The sequence below is a fragment of the Astyanax mexicanus genome, chromosome 21, assembly GCF_023375975.1.
Source record: "Astyanax mexicanus isolate ESR-SI-001 chromosome 21, AstMex3_surface, whole genome shotgun sequence".
In the NCBI taxonomy this organism is placed as follows: domain Eukaryota; kingdom Metazoa; phylum Chordata; class Actinopteri; order Characiformes; family Acestrorhamphidae; genus Astyanax; species Astyanax mexicanus.
In genome coordinates, this window is record NC_064428.1 from 25,834,154 (window position 1) to 25,856,925 (window position 22,772).

The 22,772-nt window shown below is 36.8% G+C and overlaps 1 protein-coding gene across 6 annotated transcripts in view; it reads left to right on the forward strand.

Moving 5' to 3' along the window:
- itsn1 (intersectin 1 (SH3 domain protein)) overlaps positions 1 to 21,137 on the forward strand; it is a 97,460-nt gene extending 76,323 nt beyond the window's left edge. For all 6 annotated transcript variants that reach the window (XM_022674721.2, XM_007251341.4, XM_049470016.1 and 3 more), the window contains 11 exons: positions 4,573 to 4,694; positions 6,330 to 6,436; positions 7,227 to 7,410; positions 8,312 to 8,410; positions 8,497 to 8,664; positions 10,011 to 10,223; positions 11,096 to 11,217; positions 12,154 to 12,236; positions 13,229 to 13,312; positions 13,804 to 13,977; positions 14,685 to 21,137. In XM_022674721.2, coding sequence (XP_022530442.2) covers positions 4,573 to 4,694; positions 6,330 to 6,436; positions 7,227 to 7,410; positions 8,312 to 8,410; positions 8,497 to 8,664; positions 10,011 to 10,223; positions 11,096 to 11,217; positions 12,154 to 12,236; positions 13,229 to 13,312; positions 13,804 to 13,977; positions 14,685 to 14,833 — 1,505 coding nt within the window. In that variant the 3' untranslated portion in view covers positions 14,834 to 21,137. The remainder of the gene's footprint in view (positions 1 to 4,572; positions 4,695 to 6,329; positions 6,437 to 7,226; positions 7,411 to 8,311; positions 8,411 to 8,496; positions 8,665 to 10,010; positions 10,224 to 11,095; positions 11,218 to 12,153; positions 12,237 to 13,228; positions 13,313 to 13,803; positions 13,978 to 14,684) is intronic.
- Positions 21,138 to 22,772: the final 1,635 nt, after the last annotated feature.

Below are 22,772 nucleotides of genomic sequence, written 5' to 3' on the forward strand. Positions count from 1 at the left end.
ACATAAATAAATATATATAATAAAATACACACACAAACACATACACACTTTATGTTGGAATTGGTGCACATGTAAAGACTGCAGTCTCAAATTGTTTTCTGTTTTTTGTTATTTTAGTTGTTTTTTGTATATATTTTTTTTATTGTTTTTTTTTTTTTTCTTTTTTTTTTCCCCCAGTGTAGCTCAACTAGTTCTAGTTTAATTTTGCATCAGAAGTTTCTCAGCATATCTTTTGCTTTTTTTCCTCTGATTATTTTCACGTTTTTGTCCAACTGTTTGTGCTTTGATTTGGAGAACACTGTGTGTCGAGTTGCTTACAACAGCTGCTTTATATTTTTATAATGATCAAAAAATTGTAATTCATAGTGTTTAAGCACACAACACGCCTTCGCTTTCGATCAAAAGTTTAAAAAAAAATTCAGAGGACAGGAAGAGCCGATTTGGGCGGGGTGTCTCTAATCGGACAGACATAATATATGACAGTTTTGAGCCTGGCCTGGTCAGTGTAGTGGTCAGTGATTGTCAATTTGAAACAAATATCCTACCTACTTAAAAAAAAATCTGAAAATTAAGATAAGATCCATTTTTTAATTACTTTTCCTGTAATTCAGAATGTTATGGGCAGAAAATCTAAAACATTAACAAAAGAAATTATAAAATCCCATTTCTTTTTATTATTATACTAAATGAACAAAGTTAATTTAATTAAATGTTTTTGCAGTCAATTTTTGATTTTCAAATTTGGCCTCAACTGGTCACAAAATGGAATTGATTCACTGAAGTTACACTGATCCTACCACCCTCACAGCACCACCTCCAACCCCACCCAACCCCTCAAAAACTCCTGGACAAAAATTAAAAGCCTATTGAACAAAAATAGTACAATATAGTAAGTACTAGATCCAAGCATAAGTCTCACAAATGCTAATCAAAAATGCTTATGAAAAAAAAAAAAAAAGAAACGTTTACAACTGCAAAAAGACAGACTGTGGTATATTCTTTCTTTCTTTTTTCTTTTCTTTTCTTTTTTTAAACAAAGAGCAAAATTAACAAACTAAGTGTTCTGGCTTGTAAACAATGGTATTTTTGTTTGTTTATTTGTTTGTGTATTTTAGGTTCTTTTTTTGTTTGTTTGTTTTTGTTGTTTTTTTGTTTGTTTTTTTCTGCCTGTTAGGTAAGCATGACATTAATTTATGCTTCAACTTTATGGTATATTGTACTGGTGGTACCATATCATCATCTATTATTTTTATTGCTTGTTTTTATATCACATAACAGTATTGTAATTTTAATTGTTCTAAAAAAAAAACAAGGAACAAAAACAAAAATGGTGAATTAAAAAATGTAATCTCTTTTCAGCGTTTGTGGGTATTTTTTATTTTTATTCTTTTATTCTTTTCTTTTTTTTCGTTTTTCTTTTGTTTTAACCACCTTTTTCGTTATGGTTCCACTTCACAGTGTAAAAGTATTGGAGTGTGCTGCTTATAATAGATTAATAGATAGACCTGTTGGACTGTCCATCATGTCCATCACGTCCTGGAGCTGGTCTACTGGGAGGGCTTTTATTTTATTAAATTTTATTATTTTTGTTTTAATCTCAACAAATCCAAAACATTAACCATTGCACTCAGTTAATGCAGCATTTTATCAAAAGAAATAAAAATGAATGTACAAAAAAAAGGACAAAAAAAATCATATACCACAGATCCTTAGCTTTAATAAAAGTGTCATGCTATCTTTATAGAAAATGACATGTAACCATTAAAGATCTTCATGACAATGGTGGACTTGTGTAATCTTCTTTATTATGTACTTGTGATTGATTCACATTTGATTCAGAGTATGCTGTTAAATACATTGCTCTAATGTTTAAATATATGAGAGATTTAAACAATCATTTATTGTAATTGTGCCATGTTGTATGCTGTATATATATTTTTCTATATTTGTTTTGGATCTGTTATCAGTCTTATACAATCACAGTCACAATACAGTATGAGAATCATTACAAAAAAATTTAGTAATGCTTTATAATTAACTTTACTGTACTAGTCAAATTTAGTCCAGTTCTTCTGTATATTTTTTTATTGTGTTTAACATTGTGCATTAATAGAGAATACATCCAAACAGAAAATGAACATTTGCATCTCAAAGAATTAGAATATCATTGAAAAGTCACTTTTTATTTCAATAATTCAGTTTGAAATGTGAAACTCAAAGTGATCTATTTTTTATTTTATTTTTTTTATTGTTGATGATTATGGTTCACAGCCAATGAAATCCCAAAAATCAGTGTCTCAGAAAATTAGAATATTATATATGACAAATTGGTACTTTTGGCAGTGTGGGCAGTGTGCCAAGTCCTGCTGGAAAATGAAATCCGCATCTCTATAAAAGTTGTCAGCAGAGGGAGGGCAGCATGAAGTGCTGTAAGATTTTGTGGGGAAACACTGAACTGATTTTGAACTTGATAAAACACAGTGGAGCAACACCAGCAGATGACATGTCTCTCCAAAACATCACTGATTGTGGAAACTTCACACTAGACCTCAAGCAGCTTGGACTGTGTGTCTCTCCACTCTTCCTCTAGACTCTGGTCTCTTGAATTCCAAAAGAAATGAGATGAAATGCCATCTGCTGGTGTTGATCCACTGTGTTATATCAAGTCCAAAGTCAGTAAAGTGTTTTCCCGTAAAATTTTGCAGCACTTCATGCTTCCCTTTACATTTTTTTTTTTTTTTTTTTAAGAGATGTGGATTTCATTTTCCAGCAGGACTTGGCACACTGCCAACAGTACCAGTTGGTTTTGCATAATATTCAATAAAGGAAACAAACGCTTAAAATAGATCGCTCTGTGTGTAATACATGTATATAATATGAGTTTCAGAATTTGAGCTGAATTACTGAAATAAAGTAACTTTTCAATGATATTTAAATTTGTTGAGATGCACTGGTATATGGAATTGTGTAGTAAATAAAAAAAAATGTTCGCTTTTTATAATCACCCAATTTAAACCCAAATGAGAGTAGCTCTGGGACCTCAGAACCTCTAGGAAATCCTTGGAGAACCATCCTTGGTAACTCACTCATGGCTAATATGAAGAATGGATCTTTTTTAAAACATATTCTGATTTAACACTTTGTTTTTTTTCCATTTACCACATAATTCCATTTGTGTGTTTCATAGTTTTGATTTCTTCAGTATTAATCTACAATATAGAAAATAATAAATAATTGGAACAAAAAAGTGGATGGAATTGGAAGGTTGGTATCCAATCCAGTCTTTTGACTGATACTGTAAATGGCACAATAAGGACTACGAGCACTTCACAGGAATTTAAGGTTATCCACAAAGGCTCTCCTGTTATGTTGCAAAGTTTAAAAAAATTAAATAATTCATTTTTAATATTTTTTTGAAGAATTAAATCTTTTTAACATTTTTTAGCTTTTTTGGCTTAATTAATAAAAAAATAAATTAATGGAAATGCTGATTGACTCAGTATTGCTAGTAAAGGCTTAAAAAAATTATATACCATTTAGGAAAAAATAATGGTTGTGGGTTTTATTTTGTGGATTAATAAAAGTTATTAAAGCCCTGATTGGAGATTGCCGGTTCGGATCCTGTTTATGTAGCTTGCCATCAGCTACCGGAGCCGGAGTCACTGTGCTTTCCTCCGAGCGGGCTGTGATGCTACTCAGCAATGCAGCATCAGCAGCAGTTTAGAAAGAGGCGGAGTCTTACTTCACATGTATCGAAGGAGGCATGTGCTAGTCTTCCTGTTGGTGTTTGGGCATCGCTAGTGATAGGGGAAGTTCTAGTGAGTGGGTTGGGTAATTGGCCATATACGTTTTGGGGGGAAAAAGGGAAAAATCTGATCTGTAACACCAACTATTAAATTACAATATTTGAACTATATTAGGATTGTTAATTGCTCTTCTGTGCAATTGAACATAATCCATCAAGTGGAACCAGGTGTGCTGTAGCTTTGTTAAGACTGAAAAACAAAACTGCATCAGGCCTTTGTGGATAATATTGGATAATTCTGTCTTTTGACACTTTTGGAACTAAAGGTTCTACAAAGAGTTCTTTGTTTAGTGCCGCTGAAGAACCACAAATGAAAAAATTAAAAATATCCTCATTTGGGAAAGAATCTTATCAACAAGTGAAAGCTGGTTTATCTCTCTATGGTTCTTTATGGAATCATACATGGTTCTACTGTGGGATCGCACACAGAACCTTTTATAGTAGCACCTGTATTATTGTATAGTTAAACATTGAGGCAGTATCCTGAATAGATATTAAAGTATTGTCCTGTTAATATGCATATAATGCTGTATTTACACTATAATATTTAGACCTCAGTTATAGTAAATGCTGTTATATAAGCAAGTTATATATTGTATTGTGTATATATAAGAGTATTTTATATGTTTTTATATATTTTTATTTGGAGATAAAAAGTTGTGAGTGGGACAAGTATAACATTTTGAATTATTCATGTGTTCTCATCAATCAGAAAGTTTTCTTTTTTTGAAAGGAGATAAAAGCAATGACCTTTGCCCTGCTTACAGGGTGTGCTGATCTCCACCTCCTGGACATGTTGACCCCAATGGAGAGGAAGCGTCAGGGCTACATTCACGAGCTCATCATTACAGAGGAAAACTATGTCAACGACCTGCAGTTGGTCACTGAGGTAGGATCACAATATACGTTTTGGGCTAATAGAAGCTGCATTTCAAAGCCTAGGCTTCAGCCGAGGTAGAGCAGGTCCTTGGGAGGATTGTCGTATCAAGATGATTACCCCTTAGTAGCCCTGTTGATCACACTAATGAAATTGTTTAACAAGGATCTGCAGTGACATGACCAAGGGTTGTTATAAAAAATAACTTTTTTTGGTTTTGGGAGGAGGGACATGCCTGAAGCACCTCCCCCTTCCAATCTAACATCCTATAAATACCCTGCATTTTTCTTATCTCTCCTTCCTGACTGTACTTATGTGAGAATGGGACTAGCTTCCTATGACAAGAAGTTGCCCAAACTCCAGCCCACATCTTTATCTTCCTTAATAGTCATAAGCTTATGACATGTTTCAAACTAGCAAAATTTGCATTAGAGCTGTGGGAAACTGATGGCCTAGAATGATACATCAGTTGGTTCCTGAAAAACAATTAAAATGTTGTAGACTTTGGAGTAGCCTATGACATAGCAAATAAGAAATGCGGCTACATTGGCTGCAGCTTAGGTTTTGGAATGTTGCAAAGGTATATATTATATATACACTAGGGGTGTGCAATATGGCGCTAAAATAATATCTCGATATTTCATGGTTTTATTGCATAACGATACTCTTGCCGACTTTTTTTCAAGAATACACTACTGCAACAAAATGAAAATTTCATTTTATTTTTGCATGCAATTTATGTCACACCCCTACCTGAAATAAAATAAAAAAATACAAGAATTTGATCAGATTTGTAACTGTAGTCAATGATCCAGAATGTTATGAGGGCTTATAATGCACTCTAAATATCTCCATGTAACCAGAATTAAAGAAAAATAAATGATACTGGACAGACATAATCTGTCTCTAGTAGATATATAATGGAAAATGAAAACAGTGTGAAAGAAGTAGTACCCTGATGTAATAAGTGGGGGTGGGTGATATGGCACGATATTTTTAGAGTATAATATCGTTCATGATATTCAAAAATGTTGTCGAGTAATGTTGTTGAGAAATGTTGTCCGTAGTTTTTAGAATAAAACAACAATGTTCAAAATCAGAGAATCTGTTTTAGAAACTGAAGTGGTCTCTTAATTTTTTTCTAGAGCTGTATATAGTGTATTGCTTCAATATCATGATTGCAATGAGCGCAAGCGCTATAGCCACATCATCACAGGATATGCAATGCCATGTAAGGCAAAAAAATCATAAAGGGTGCATTGCCCCCTGTCCTTAATTTACATAGTATATTCGTATTTTTTGCCATAATTGATTTTACTTTAAGATATTCAAAGATCATTTTTACATAATTAAAGATGTTGGATTATTGTCTATTGGAAAAATCTATATATTTTTTTATTTTATATTTTTTTATTTTGCAGTAAATATTGTACAACTACAAAATATAGCAATGTAATTATTTTCATCCAATTGTGTAGCCCAAGACAGAAGCATATTAAGCCAGAGTCTACACTAAAATGATAATGAAGATCAGTGGTGGACCTTCTTTAGAATTTGTCCAGTTTAGTCCAAGGTTCAAACTTCATTCTGGAAAACCGGCATAAATTTAGTAAATCGAGAAATCTGTGTTGTATGTGTTTCTTTCAGACTTTCCAGAAGCCTCTGCTGGAGTCCGAGTTGCTCACAGAGAAGGAGGTGGCCATGATCTTCGTCAACTGGAAGGAGCTCATCATGTGCAACATTAAATTGCTCAAGTAGGAACTTTCGCTGTTGTAATAAATGCTTTTCGTTTTCTATTAAACAAGTTAATTTTCTTGGTGGAAAGATAATGGGTGTCAAAGGTGCCCATTGTTGAAAGAGCATTCGCAGAGCTTTAGAATTAGCAAGGAACCTTTAAATGGTTACATAAATGTACAAATACTTTTTGCTGGTCTAGGATAAGGAATCTTATTAATCAGAAAAGGACTAGTGCTGGGCAATATGAAATCTAAACAAATCACCTCCAAGAAAAGGATTCCGAGTTTGATTGTTCCAGACTAAAAAGTGCATGTGTGAAAATGTCTTGACCTCAGCCGAAGTAATGGAAAGAACAAAATGGTGGAAAATAAGTGCTTATGATCCAAAACATTCAAACCAAGGACCAAGGTCTGTCAAGCATGGTGGAGGTAGTGTCATGGTTCATGGCTTAAACCTGCCTAACTGTTTTACAGTATTGATTGTATAACTTGGAATGATTCAAATACTGCAGTTTTTTTCTCTTAATTTAATTCAACAAGGAGGCTCCGACTGCGACCATGTGACGACCTCTGCCTTAGGGTGTTGAATGTTGACCTAGCATGAGTTTCTGCTTTTGTCATCCAGGTAAACTCGACTACACGGGTCATCCTGGATCTGTGTGGGTCATGTGAACCATGTGACTGCCTCATGTGTCTGCATTTCATCCAAGATTTAAGCTCTGATCCAGGATCAGCTTTTGCTTTGCATCTTCTTTTAGAACTCATCAGCCTTTAAAGTTCAGTCCTGTAACCCCGATCTGTCCTGCAGGGCATTACGGGTGAGGAAGAAGATGTCGGGGGAGAGAATGCCGGTGAAGATGATCGGGGACATTCTGACCGCACAGCTGCCACACATGCAGCCTTATATCCGCTTCTGCAGCTGCCAGCTCAATGGTGCCACCCTCATCCAGCAGAAGACCGATGAGGTGCCCGACTTTAAAGACTTCGTCAAGGTAGGAGGAGGCATTATAGAGTGGAATTGTTGTTGGAATAGGATAAATAGTAAATAGATAAATAGTTGTACACAGTAGAAAAATCACACATCCAAATAAGGCTTGGTGTCATAGTATGGGGTGCAATTTCATACAATACTTAGATCATACTTTAGTCTTCATTACAGGTCCTTTGACAGTCTAAGTTTACTTTAATGAGCTTCTGAACACACTTCAGTGTGCTATTTCTTTTTCATCCAATTTTTACCCCAATTTACAAGGCCAATTACCCAACCCACCCTTATCACTAGTGGAGGGTGACGACTAGCAATGCCTCCACTGTTACATGTGAAGTCAGCCACCACCTCTTTTCGAACTGCTGCTGATGCAACATTGGCAAGTATCTTCACAGCGAACTCGGAGGAAAACGCAGCGACTCAGTTCTGATACATCAGCTCACAGATGTCTTGTGCTGATCGACATCACCCTAGGAGTGATGAGGGGAAAGAGCGCCAGCTACCCACCCAGAGAGAGCAAGGCCAATTGTGCTCTCTCAGGGCTCTGGCAGCTGATGGCAAGCTACATGAACAGGATTTCAGTGCACTATTTCAATAATTTTCAGAGTTTGCTTTGAAGACAGGCGCATCCCCATCCCCAAAAAGTCTGGCATATTGAGTTCCACATGTGATACACACTACTTCTGTACGTGTAACTCAATAAATATTACCAAGAGTTGCTCATTTGAGTTAATAATTTAATATTTTATTGTCCATAGTAACTTTTGTCTTTCTTTTGAATAGCTCTGCAATCTGAATCTTTCTTCTCTGTTCAACTATTTCTATTTCTTTGACGATGAGTCTGTCACTGAGTAAGATGGGTTGATGTCAGTACTACAAGGTTGATTCTCCTGAGTGTGTTGCAGAGGTTGGCCATGGATCCTCGCTGTAAAGGGATGCCCCTCTCCAGCTTCCTGCTCAAACCCATGCAAAGGGTCACACGCTACCCCCTCATCATCAAAAATGTACGTACCCACACCTGCTGTCTACTTATTATGTAAAAAGATTTACCTCATATTTAACCTTCCTTTTCTTGTGGTGTCCTGATTAGATCCTGGAGAACACTCCAGAGAGCCATCCAGACCACAGCCACTTACGACAGGCTCTGGAGAAGGCTGAGGAGCTCTGCTCACAGGTCAATGAGGGCGTGCGTGAGAAGGAGAACTCGGATCGTCTGGAGTGGATACAAGCTCACGTGCAATGTGAAGGGCTGTCCGAGGTGTGTCATCACACACACACACACACACACGTAAAACACACATGCAGTGGTGTGAAAAAGTGTTTCCCCTTTCATGAGTTCTTATTTTTGCATGTTTGTCACTCAAAGGTTTCATATCATCAAACTAATTTAAATATTAGTCAAAGACAACAAAGTAAAAAACACATAATGCAGTTTTTAAATTAAGGTTTTCATTATTAAAGGTGAATAAATTTAAACCTACATGGCACTGTGTGAAAAAGAGTCTCAACCCTCTATACCCATTTAATATTTCATTACTAATGCCATTACTAAATATTAATTCAAAATTTAGTGCAATGGTGTTCCTAACCTCTAACAGGTAATGGTTCAATTAGGATTATTTGCTCGTTTTTCATTTTAAAAATATGTTCATACTTTTTTTTTTGTTTCACTACTTTATTACTTTTGAAAAACCAATATGTAAAACAGTAGTTTTACATAACATTGAAAGATAACATTTCAATTTTGTTTTTGTAGGGGGAGGTTGCAAATATGTGAGATAAAACATTTTCATATTATGTGTTGATTACAGTAATTAAGGCAAGCAGAAGACGCTTTATACTTAAAAAAAAAAAAAATCTTTAAAACATGACAGGCGGGTTAAAACATAACTTAACTGTGGTTTATCACACCTGAGTTTAATTTCTCTAGCCATACTACTGCCACACCTGTTCTCAATCAAGAAATTACTTAAATAGGACCTGCCTGACAAAGTGAGAGCCATTATCCACAAATGCCAAAAACCCGGAATAGTGGTGAACCTTCCTTGGAGTATACGGCCGACCAAAATTACCCCAAGAGCGCAGCGACATCTCATCCAAAAGGTCACAAAAGACCCCACAACAACATCCAAAAAACAGCACGCCTCACTTGCCTCTATTCTATACAATCAATACTGTAAAACAAGCCCAAACTTGGGTTCTGCAGCAGGACAATGATCCAAAACACACCAGCAAGTTCAGCTCTGAATGGCTGAAGACAAAGTAAAGACGTTGGAATGGCGTGGTCCGAAGTCCTGATCTGAATCCTATTGAGATGCTGTAAAATTACCTTAAAAAGGTGGTACACGCTAATTCTGCAAAGAAGGGTGGAGCCAAAATTCCTCCACAGCGCTGTGAAAGACTTCACAAGTTACCGCAAATGCCTGATTGCAGTTGTTGTTGCTAAGGGTGGCCCAACAAGTTATTAGATTTAGGAGGCAAACATTTTTCTCCCTTAGTAATGTATTTATAAAAACCTTAAATTTGCATATTTATTGCATATTTTCTCCTGTTCTTAAAAGCTACCATCTCTTTATATCTCTCTTTTATCATTCTGCATTCTAGCAACTGGTCTTTAACTCTGTGACGAATTGCCTGGGTCCTCGCAAGTTTCTGCACAGCGGGAAACTCTACAAGGCCAAGAGCAACAAGGAGCTTTACGGCTTCCTCTTCAACGACTTCCTGCTCCTCACCCAGGTTATCAAGCCACTTGGATCCTCAGCTACTGACAAGGTCTTCAGCGCCAAGTCCCACCTGCAGTACCGCATGTACAAAACGGTGAGCTGGCAGCACCGCTGGTTTTGCAGAATATGTAATGCTGTTAATTTATCATTGAACCTGCGCTGTGGTACGATAGATTGATGGATCTATTTAAATGATGTGTAAATATTTATTGTTTTATTATTACATTTAAATTAGTAAAGCTATAGGTAAAGATACACTAGGGTATATTTAGGGAACTCTGCATGATTTAGGTAATCTAAAAAAATTACCTATGTAATGTAATGATGAAAATGTTTTTTTAGCATGTATAAAAAATAAAATGTAAAAAGTTCCTCCTCTTGACAATACATGTTTATTAACACTAATATTAGAATAAACACCAATATAAGTTCATGTGAAAATTACTGGTTTCATCATAAAATCTTCAAAGCTTCACTGGAGCTTAGTAATATCTGTAATTATCAACCTTAAAATGGTTTGCTAAATTAGTGCTGAACAACCATATAACCATAACCTCAACTAATTTATTTTGCATTAGAATTTCTTGTTACTTTTTCCAGTATTTGAATTTACCAGCATTTGTTCTAATTTGCTCAGATTTTGTTTTACTTGCAATAATACTGGTTGATAAATTAAATGGTTTTAAATTTGCTCCGTTTTTACAGCCAATGTTTTTTTTCTTCACTTAAAACACAAAACATTTGGTGTTTTAGTTTACAGGAAGCGAAGAGATAGCACAGTTAAACGTGTTAAATGGCATTTTTTGTTTGATTTACAGGCTATAAAGTATGATTTATTAAATCTATAGCAAAAGCTACCAACCCGTAACAAGAAAAGATTAGTTTACCTGTTTAAAACACAGTGCTTAGTGTCCTATTTACCAGCTCATTTCACTCTCTAACTTTTCTTTGGTTTCTCTTTTTTAGCCGATCTTTCTGAACGAGGTTTTAGTAAAGCTACCCACCGACCCCTCTGGAGACGAGCCCATCTTCCATATATCCCACATAGACCGGGTCTACACTATACGAGCAGAGAGCATCAATGAGAGGTATGTGACTAATGAACTTCACCATTAACTCACCATTGAATACAAAACAGTACCAGTACCACCCTACATTGTTTTTTTATCATTATTATTGTTAAATTAAATGTTCTGCATTGTAGATTAATACAAAATTCATTCAAATTATGGAATTATTTAGTAAACAAAAAGTGTTAAACAAACCAGAATATGTTTTATATTCTAGATTCTTCAAAGTAGCACATCTTTCTTAGATAGAGACAGATTTGCACATCTTGGCTGGATTTTCTCAGTCAGCTTTATGAGGTAATTTCTTGCCTCTTAATTTGTTTAAGAGCATCAGTTGTGAAGTTCTGAAGAATCTGTATACAGTGAATAGCCATATTTGAGTAATCTTCTAATCTTATCAATATTATGGCAAAAACTACTTAACTAATTAAAAATCAAAAATTACTTTAAGAAATGAAGGTCAGTCACTCTGAAAAATCGTAGAAGCTTAGAAAAAGTGCAGTTACAAAGACCATCAAAAACTTAATGATGAAACTGGCACTCATCAAGACTATAGACTGGAGTTATCAGCCTCAGATTTTGACCATAAGTTAAAATCACGCCAGATAAGAGCCACCTAAATGCTTCACAGGCTATTTTAGTTTAACACTTTTAAGTTACTACATGATTCCTTATGTAGATGACTTTAGTGTTATTTAAAATATCAATTTAAAAAAAAATATATATATTAAGAACGTGTGTCCAAACTTTAGACTGATACTGTATGCGATCGTAAAATAGTTTGAGAAAGGCTGAAGAAAAGTTGTCATACTTCTCCATGTTATTTATCAATACTGTTTAATTTTATTACATTACAAGGCGAGCTATTGGAACGTCAAGCGCTAGATTTATGGTCAATAATGCACGGCTTAATGGGCTGAAATTTGATTTTGAAAATTGGATTGTTCTGGTCAGGACTGCGTGGGTGCAGAAGATCAAGGCTGCCTCAGAGCTCTTCATCGAGACAGAGAAGAAGAAAAGGGAGAAAGCCTATCTGGGTGAGTTTTATTCAGTGTTGAAGCCACCCTTATTAGTGGGTCATGGAGGATCAATTTGATGAAATACAGCAACAGTTTGAAGCACTATTCCACAAAAATATGGTTAAGTGCTATAAGAATAAAGATTATAGACTACGATGATTTACAGCCATTGCATAGCAGTACAGTGATACCTACCATAGGAGGATACCTACATCCTAAGAGCTAAGGGTCAAGTACCTTGCCCAGGAGCACCTAAAGACTGGTGAAGACTAGCTCATGTCTCATTTCGAAACTGATGCAGCATCACTGACTAGTTCAAAGTAAAGCACAGCACCCCAGATCCAATACATCAGCCAACATACACCGGGCAAGGTGGAGAGAGTCAAGATTAAGGATTGAGGAGTCAAGAGAGTGCCGTCTACCCACCCAGAGAAAAAATGACCAGTTTGCTCTCTCTCAGACTCTGGCTACTGATGGCAAGCAATCCTTGGATCATAGTGAATGAGATTCTTTGTATTTGTGTCTTTTTTATAGATAGTACACGCTCCTAAAGTACAGCTAAAATGTATATACGCTGCTAATAAATATTTTACTGTGCCAGTTTGACTGATATATCTAATTATTTAGCTACCAGTAACTTTTAAGAACCTCCTGGTTTATAGGTAGGGCTTGGGCATTTTTGGCTTCTGATTAAGATCCAAGACTGCATAGGTTCTCTCTTCTCTCATCAGTTTCATTGATGTTGGTCAGCACAGGTGTCTGTTAGCTGATGTATCAAAGCTGGGGATGTATCAGTGCTTTTCTTCGAGCAGATTAGGTGCCTATTGTTGCATTTGGAAAAGAGGCAGTGGCTCTGTGACTTCATATAGAGGGCCCTAGTGAGTGGGTGGGTTAATTGTCTCTGATAATTTGGGGACACAATTTGGTAAAACATAAAAAAAAAAAGTACAACCTTTGCATTCTGATGTACATGTGTTATATTGTGTGTGTGTATATATGTGTGTGTGTAGTGCGGTCTCAAAGAGCTACAGGCATTGGAAGACTGATGGTCAATATAGTGGAAGGAATCGAGCTGAAACCCTGCCGCTCCCATGGTAAAACCTTTTTCTTTTTCTTGCTTTCACTCAGTCTCTCTTTCTTACTCTGTTATAGGGTTAGTGAGTCTACCCATCACCAGGACTGTGAAAGGCCACTGAAACTAGTAAATTATTGATACTTATTGAAGCGCTGCCACTATGATTGGGAGATCGCTGGTTCCAATCCCGTTTATGTAGCTTGCCATCATTGTAGGGGATTTCTTTATGAGGGGTTTGTCTTTGTGGCCTCTCAGCCTCCAACTCTGGCATATTTGATGCCAGAATAAACCAGCTGGGGCTGAGAAATCATGGCAAAAAGGCTTTATTAGTTACTGTCCAGTGAAAATGTTATCCAGTTTATTTTCCTTTTTACACAGTTTTTCTTTTCTCTTTTTTGCACTTGCATGTGTGAACTCCTTATGCCAGTGCCACTGCAAACCAGAACACCTCGTCACACATTTTACATGCTTTCTCCTCTTGTGTACTGTGTGTGTGTACTGTGTGTGTAGGTAAGAGTAACCCATACTGTGAAGTGACGATGGGCTCGCAGTGTCACATCACTAAGACGCTACAGGACACGCTGAACCCCAAGTGGAACTCCAACTGCCAGTTCTTCATCAAAGACCTGGAACAGGATGTTCTGTGTGTGACTGTGTTTGAGAGGGACCAATTCTCACCCGACGGTAAGACGCTCTCACACAAGCAGTTCACATTCACAAATGTAAGTGATCTGTATCTGTGTGATGTGAACAAATCTGTTTCTGAAACGCCTCACATGTTCAAATTGATATGTGAATAAATGTCGCCTTCTTTGCCAACAACAAAAAAACGTATTTTTTCATATTTGAGAGACGACTCGTAGCTTTATAAAGGGAAATGGATGCGTTTGTTAGCAGATGTGGCAGATATGTGGAGCGTCTTTTGGTGGAGTGGAGAAACAGTAAACAGCTGGTCTGAAGTACATGCTCAGGTCGAGGAGGTGAAAAAAGGCCAGGTGGTTTGCTTTTGCTGTTTTTGTAGCTACAGCTGCACCAAGAGATGTGTTGTGGGTACGAGAGAGAAGCACGTAGCGCATGCGTAAAAGCAGAAAGACACATGAATTCTGCATAAATTCGACCATTCAAATTCATGTTGCATGTCCATGGATCGGATACGTATCCGATTTAGGATCACATATGAAAGTGACTCAAATCTGATTTGAAATTTTTGATTTGATTTGGCACGTTCACACAGCTATGGAAAAATCAGATCTGATCCACATTGAGTATTGGAAATAAATATCGCCTTATCGCCTACATTTCATGATTTAGACATATTTTTACCATATTGGCCACCCCTAGTGGCTCTTGTTCATTTCTTCCTATGTCTCTGTCTCTGTCTGTGTGTGTAGATTTCCTCGGTAGGACAGAGATTCGTTTGGCGGACATTAAAAAGGACCAGGGTTCCAAAGGTCCCATTACGAAGAGGCTCCTTTTACACGAGGTCCCAACAGGAGAGATAGTGGTCAGACTCGACCTGCAGCTGTTTGATGAACCCTGACCTTCACGGCCTCCCTGACCTCCTTTCACTTCAGATTCCATACTGCCCCCTCTTCCATGGTACAAACCCACCAGCCTAATGTGACAATCCACATCACTCAACTACACCATGTCCTGTTCCGTGTGTGTGTGTGTATGTATGTATGTGTGTGTATGTGTGTGAGGGTTTAAACTTGTGAGAGAGAGAGAGGGAATAGAATGGGAGAGTGGGAGAGAAACAGTATGGAAGTCTGTACAGAGAAGAAATGTTCATAATCAGCAGTTTAGTTAATTTTTTTATTCAACTTTGAATTGAACACCATGGGTTTGGATCTTCCAGAAGAGATCTAGAAGAGTTTTATTAAAGATCTAGAGGTGGCGTTTAGATTTTAACATGGTGTTAGTCTTAGAATGAAAGCCACTGTCTGTGTTTGAATAACATTCATGGTAGCTCCAACACTGAACTGGCCATAACTGACATTAATGTGTGTTCTACTCTGAATTATCAGGTTTTAACCTGCTGGAAATGGTCAAGAAGAGCAGAGTGTTATTCGTTTGATTGTTTTTCTTAATCAAGGCATCTAAAATACAAGATTTAAAACCATATGAAACAGAAAAGTCTTACAAAATAATGTTGCTTTAAATGGTTTGTGTAGCAATGCCATAGAAGAACCATTTTTTATTATTTATTTTTTTTAAAGATGAAAAAGAAATGTTCTTAAAACTCGCACATCTTATATACACCAATTTAGTTTGGTCTGAACCAAAATGGCAAGTGTGAAAGGTGCTGCGAACCACAAAATTTGGTTTAAACAAAAGAAGTGGTCTCAGTTTGGATCAACTTAACAATGATCCGGTTTGTTTGTAGTATTTAAACACTTTAGAAATTCTTTTACACCGACCTTTTAAGATATTTATGCAATAATAAACAAGAGGGAGTGTTACGACTGTAGCATAGCAGTGCCAATATTACACATTATAACACAAACCTTGAGTGAATTATTGCGATTATACCACATTATCGCCGTTTACTGAAAGATTTTGAGTTAGAGAGAATTAGAAAATATATGATCTGTTTGGTTATAAAAACAAGTTAAAATATTTCCATTGCTGCTCTGTTTGTAGCTACTTTGTTTGGTTTGTAAGCGCTATATTGTTGCTAGGTTACCTGTATGTGGCAGAGTAATACATAGAGAGCTCCGGTTACAGTGCATTACCAGCTGATAACAGCACTCATAGAACGCCTCTCAGCCAATCACATTGCAGGGTCATAACTAACTGTGGTATAATTTAAGACATACTTTTCAGTTTGACACAAAACAAAATATCAGGTGTGAAAGGTGCTGGGAATCTCAATTCAGACTGAAGGGTCAAAATTTGGTCCGACTAAAATATGTGGTCTGAATCTAGATCAGCTAAACCATAGTCTGGTTTGTTTGCGGTGTGAAAACACTTTGCATTTTGGGGGGATTTTCGGACCAATTGTTTTGTATTAACCAACTGAAAAAAAAGAAGAAAGTGTTTGATTCCAGTATCTACTGTAACTGTAGGACTTTTATGAGAAACTAATTTAAGACAATTCTTAGGAAGGTATTGGTAAATTAAGCCAATTGTTGGAAGTGGTTCTCCTATGGCATTGTAAAAAAAATAATAATAATTTGAAGCACCTTTATTTTAGGAGTGTAGTATATGTTTTAATTTTTGTTTCCATTTTATCAATTCTCAATGCATTTCGTTACTGAACGTTATTATACTCTGTTACTCTATAGGCTATTAGTGCTGTTGCCAGTTCACAGTTCATGTTTACAAGGCCTCCAGTTTTTTTGTAAGGCCTCAAGAAAGTACATTCTGCAAAAAGAAACCAAGTGAAAAAGTATATTTCATTAAATTCCAGACCCACTCCAAGTCTAAAGCATTGTGCCATTCCAGAAAGTATGATAACTCCAAGCTGTCTCTAGAAGATTGAGATGTTTTATACACAGCCATAAAGGCTTCACTCCACTAATTTATTGTATTGGGATATTTGTTAGTAAGTGGAAGAACGTTGTGAACCTCAACTTTTCATGCTTTACATCACACTCCAGTCTTATTTTACAACTACATGTTGTACTGAGAATTTCCAAGGATGTAAAGTTGATATACTTCATTAATTCCCCTTCCACTGCAATTCCACAGAGTGACCAACAGTCGCATACTTGAATGTAATTCGTTTCTTAAAGCTTTTGGAGCTCACACTTCGATAGCGTTTACACCTAGACGCTTAATCTGTGTTTAGTGTCAGGATTACATCTGGATAAGATCAAGCCACGTAAAAATGCAAGTGTAAACACATCTAAGACACATTTAAAACAGATACAAGTCCAATTACTCAAACTACAATCTACAGGTGGTGGTCTGAGACCATGTTTACACCTGGTCACCTCATGCATCTTATGTATGGGGATTATATCTAGACCAGTTCACACTAAAATCTAATTTAAATGCACCGAAGACACATTTGAAACAGATTTAAATCCAGTGACTTAAACTATACACTACAGGTGATGGTCTGAGACAATGCTTACACTTGGTCACTTCATGCATCTTATGTATGAGGATTATATAAAGTGTAAATGCACCCAAGACACATTTGAAACAGATCTGAATACAAATCTGATCTCAAGTATCAAGATTGTATCCGACTAAGGCCAAGCCACATTAGGCCTGTTTACACCTGGCATAAAAAACAATCAGATCCTAATCTGAGTAGTGTGCCTCTTGTTGGTGTTTACAAGTGATTTTTAATGCGCGCAGGTAATGTGAAGGCCAAGTGTAAACAGGCCCATGAAAATGCTATCTTAATCTGTGTTGAGTATCAGGATTACATCTGGATAAGACCAAGCTATGTAAATATGCAAGTGTAAACACATCCAGGACACATTTAAAGCAGATACAAAGGTCCAAACTTGTATTACATACTTAAACTACAAACTACAGGTGGTGGTCTGAGACCATGTTTACACCTGGTTACAACATGCATCTTATGTATGAGGATTTTACCTAGACCAGTCCACACCAAAAATCTAGTTTACTACACCCAAGACTCATTTGAAACAGATCTGAATACAAATCTGATCAGGTGGTCTAAGACCATGTTTACACCTTAAACGTTATCCATCGCAAGTATTAAGATTGTATCCAAGCCACACTGTTTACACCTGGCATTAAATAATGTTTTGTTTTGGATAGAATTTGGCTATTCTTTGACCGGATTTGATTTAAAAAGGGATTGACTGTTTAAACTGCAAGGGAACAAACTCTTCTGCTCTCATCTACCAGTAAGCATATTTTTCAGAGAGGCGTATTTTTGCTTGACTGAGGAAATCTAATCACAGTGCTTGAGTAATCCAATCATATTCTGATCACTGTGCCTCTTGGAGGTGTTTACACCTGCTTTTTTCAATGTGGACAAAGTGATTTATAAAGGTAATCTTAATGCCAGGTGTAAACAGGCCCATAAAAGTGCAAAACCAATACAAATCCTATCACTAAAACCAAACACCTCAAGAGGTGGTCTGAGACACACTTGAGCCACATGTTAAAGCAGTGTTAAGAAGTACAGTCTGTGTACCTAGTATAAATGCATGTGTTTAAAATCAAATCAGATCCAGATACAATCCAGATCCTATTCACATGAAGTGACCAGGTGTAAACAGGTTCTGTTTGATTTGTGTGGACAATAAGCTTTAATATATTTGCAGGAATTGTTTATATTCCACTGGGAAAAATTGTGTGGTTCCACTTGAAATATGAATAGCTGCGACAAAATGATGATGCTGAACAAGATGATACTAATCTAACGTCTTTAGAACAAAGACACTCTTGATTAAACTGAGTATTCTTTGTAGTTTTCCTTAGATTTAGACATTTGCACACGCTGCATTATTGCGGATTGTTAAAATTGGGAGCTTTGTTTAGGAAAATGAGTGCATGCCAATATATTTTCCCCTTTAGAACAAAGCAGTTGACTGCTTTAAACCCCTACGTGAGTACCTTTTCTAACAGTGTGAAATACTTAAAAAAAGAAAAAAGAAAAAAAGTATAATGCAGAGCCAACATTGAATTAAATGAAGTAGTTTCATCGTGTAGTCTAAATTTTTATCTTAATTTTCCTTCTCATCTCCCCTTATATTGTCATATGCATCTTTTTTTTGGGGTACATGAAGTAAGCTATTTAACATTGAGTGCTATTTATAACTGATGCTATATTACTACTAATATGTTCAATTCTTTTTCTCTTAAAAACTATTTTTTTTTTGTTGCTCAAGATATCTGAACACTGAACCCATGAAAACCCTGCTAAGATAGTAGTGGTTAGATAGTAACACTGTAATTGGATTCTGTTTGTAAACTTACAATGTTGAAATGTATCAGGTTTATATGTTTTGTTTTGTTTTGTTTCTTTTTTTTAACAATGTACTTTTGTTTAATTTCTGACGAACAGAAAGCTGTAAATGGAATTTATTGGTATGGAGTTTTGAACATCTGCGAGGTTGTATTACGTAAAATGACTAAATGAAATGTTTTTATTTCAAATGCAGCACAGATCATGCCACAGAAGGATGACGGCAGTGTTTCAGTGGTCTGCGATTTTGTAAACCCCGCCCCCATAGCACTTCAGAAAATAGCACTGCTTCTCCAGAGTATGTTTAATTGTATCATTTCTTTTTTTTTTTTTTTATTTCCATTGATCTGAATGGAAAGAATGGGATTTGGTAGCATTTTTTAGCTAGATGAGTTGATGCTGAAAGAAGCAGCAATACTGTAACAAGCCGATCTTGGGTTGCCAGATCTGTAGCATGCAATCGATTCACATTATAGGTGATTATAGGAAAGAACCTAAAACTTGTCGATTCAAACACACACATTTATAATAGAAGCCAATAGAAGCCAGTGGGCAAATGAAGTACTGAATGAAGCAATTGTATATTGGCTTCTCTTATAAATGTGGGTCTGTTTTACACTGACAGACCAAAAGTCATGGGATGGGAATGACTTGCCTGTTCACATGGACAATTTTAGCCAGAATAACATTTAATTCTAACATCTGTAACTATGTTTGTTATGATTATAATGCCAGATTTCAAGGGACAGGAACTGTTATCGTGTCCCATGACTTGCTCCATGTCATGCGCCTTGAAACATGGAAGCTAAAGTACTCTGCACTTGACCTGCAGGTTAAGCGTGTTGAGGTCTCTTCCTGTATTAAACGTGGATGTGGCACATTTAAAGAGATGCTTTTCTGATGGCATGAATAATTTTAGTCAGAAGTTGCCAGTCACACTTATTACGTCTGACTTTCACTGTGTTGACTGTGGGTGATGAATAATTTTTATGATTTTATGATGAATCCATTCCTAGGAGACATGTGACACTATGAATTGAAAAATACATTTTAAATATCCTCAAAATTTTAGAAATGGAAAGTCTACTACTACTTTCAAACTCGCTTAGTAGTTTTACACATTAGCGCCTTGCCATGAGCATGTTGGCCAGTGATAACACCTCACAATATAGTCTATTCCCAAGCCACCCTGACTTTTGGCATCTCCTGGGCAAGTTTGCTTGTGTTCAATAGGTTTTATGTTCTTTTCTACTGTAATTACAGAAAAACACGTTGCATTAAATCGAATGCATGCTACAAATGTGGCAGAATTAAACGAAGTAAATAAGTGAAAATGTGTGTGTGTATGTATGTGTGTATTGGAGGGAGTGTGTGTATGTATCCCTGTGTAGATGCAATACAGATGTTACTATTCCACTGCTGTGCTAGTGAGATGTCTGATTCATTGAGAAGAATTGCTTCTGCGGGGTGTGTAAGTTATTTCTGTGTGTGAGAAACGTGTGTGTGTGTGTGGCACTGTTTGAGTGCTGTAATTTTGTGCTGGATCACCTCTCGAGCATATTAGTGAAAAATATTTCCGTGCTTCAGAGGGCGTTCGAGAAAGAGGTCACGGTTACCTCTCTTTTCTTCTTTTCTCTCTGTCTTTTTCTCTTTCTCTCTCTCCTCTTCCCCCCTCCATCTGTCTAGCCCTACTCCACCTCCCTCTCTCTCTCTCTCTTTCACTGTACATTGCGATCCAGTAGGCTCTTCCCCCTTATTTTTTAATGAGCAATGAGTTCCAATGAGTCAGCGGTACAGTACGTGTCTGTGTTTAAATCTTTGAAAGGAGTATAATATATTACAACTTGAAGAGTAATTATGTTGATGACAGTGTATTGTTATCAATGTAGAAGCAGTGTATTGTCTTAAATGTTGCAATTAAAAGCTCAATTGGACCAAGAAATACTGTGTGTGAATTATTTTGTGATTTTTTGTTTGTGATTAACTTGAACAATGAAAAAATGCATTATGTTCGTCTTGCGAAGATTTACAGTCTACGGATTGTTCATGGAAGCTCTGGCATGGACAACAGTCATGATCATTAACTCCCATTCCCACTCCCACCTGTCTGAAAACCAAAGGAGACAAAAGAAGCCACTTAAAATCCTCCTGGAAGTATCCTACCCAGGAAATGTTTTAAAGATTTTGGAGTGACATCATTGTGACCACGCCCACAACGCACCTGAGCACACGTTTTTTTATTCAATTTATTATTTATATATTTTTTTATTTTGTGTAGAAATAGTACAACTTTATAAAAACACTTATGTGACTGTATAACTAACACATATCACTTATTATGAACAAATAAAAAAGTTTAATATCCACAACTAACACAGTGACAACAAGGATGACCATATATTTGCGGACTGTTTGCAGCAGCTGTGATTGGCTGGGCAGTGTTAGTGGAGCTGAAAGCAAGCGTTGTGATTGGCTCAGTTTATCAGTAGTTAACATCCTGTTAAAGGGGATCAGCTATCCCATTTCCACAAACACTGCTCCTTCTCTTCATTCCCCTTCTAGTATGAAAAGAGGATGAGGAGAGTAGAAGTAGAGGAGTGGGAAAGAGGACGAATAGAAGTAGGAAAGAATGAGTGGAAAAGAGGAGGAATAGGTGGAAAGGAGGAGAAGTAGGAGGAGGATAAGTAGGAAAAGAGGAGGAGGAGGAAAGAAAATGAATAGGAGCAGAGGAGGATGAGTAGGAAAGGAGTATGAGGAAAGGAAAAGGGGAGGAGGAACGGAAGAGGAGAAGTAGGAAATCAGTAAAATTAGGAAGGGAGGAGGAAAGGAAGAGGAGTGGAGTAGGAAATGAGGAAAGGAGTAGGAAGAGAGGAGTAGAAAAGGTGTAGGAGAAAAAGAAGAGGAGGACTAGGAAATGAGAAGGAGGAGTATGGAATGAGGAGGAGGAGGAAAGGAAGAGAAGTAGGAAATGAGTAGGAGGAGTAAGAAAGGAGGAGGAGTAGGAGAGGAGAAGTAGGAAATGAGGAGAGGAGAAGTAGGAAATGGAATGAAGGAAATAAGTAGGAGGAGGAAAGGAAGAGGTGAGAAGTAGGAGGAGAGGAGAAGTACCAAATGGAATGAAGAAAATAAGCAGGCGGAGGAAAGGAAGAGGTGAGAAGTAGGAAATGGAATGAAGGAAATGAGTAGGAGGAGAGGAGCAGTAGGAAATGAGTAGTAAAGGAGGAGGAAAGGAAGAAGAGAGGAGGAGTAGGTAAAGTTTCTGGAGGCAGTCTGGGTCACTAGTACTTTATACATGTCTGAGTGTTTATTAGTGTAGAGAGAGAGAGTGGCGGGAGCGCCCTCTGCAGGCCGCACGTGTTCATTAGATAAGCGTTTATAAGATTAGCTTAATTTCAGCGCTTCTGAGGAGGAGATAATGGCGGGCTGACACGGTGAAGTCTCTCTTATTTATGTGGAGTGTAAAAAAACACCCCGCTGCGTCTCAGTGTTTCAGTCAGAGCTCATGTTTTTAAGGGGGCGTGTTTGTCAGGTTACACAACCACTGCTGCACGTAGTTTCCCCTCAGCTCCTTACAGTC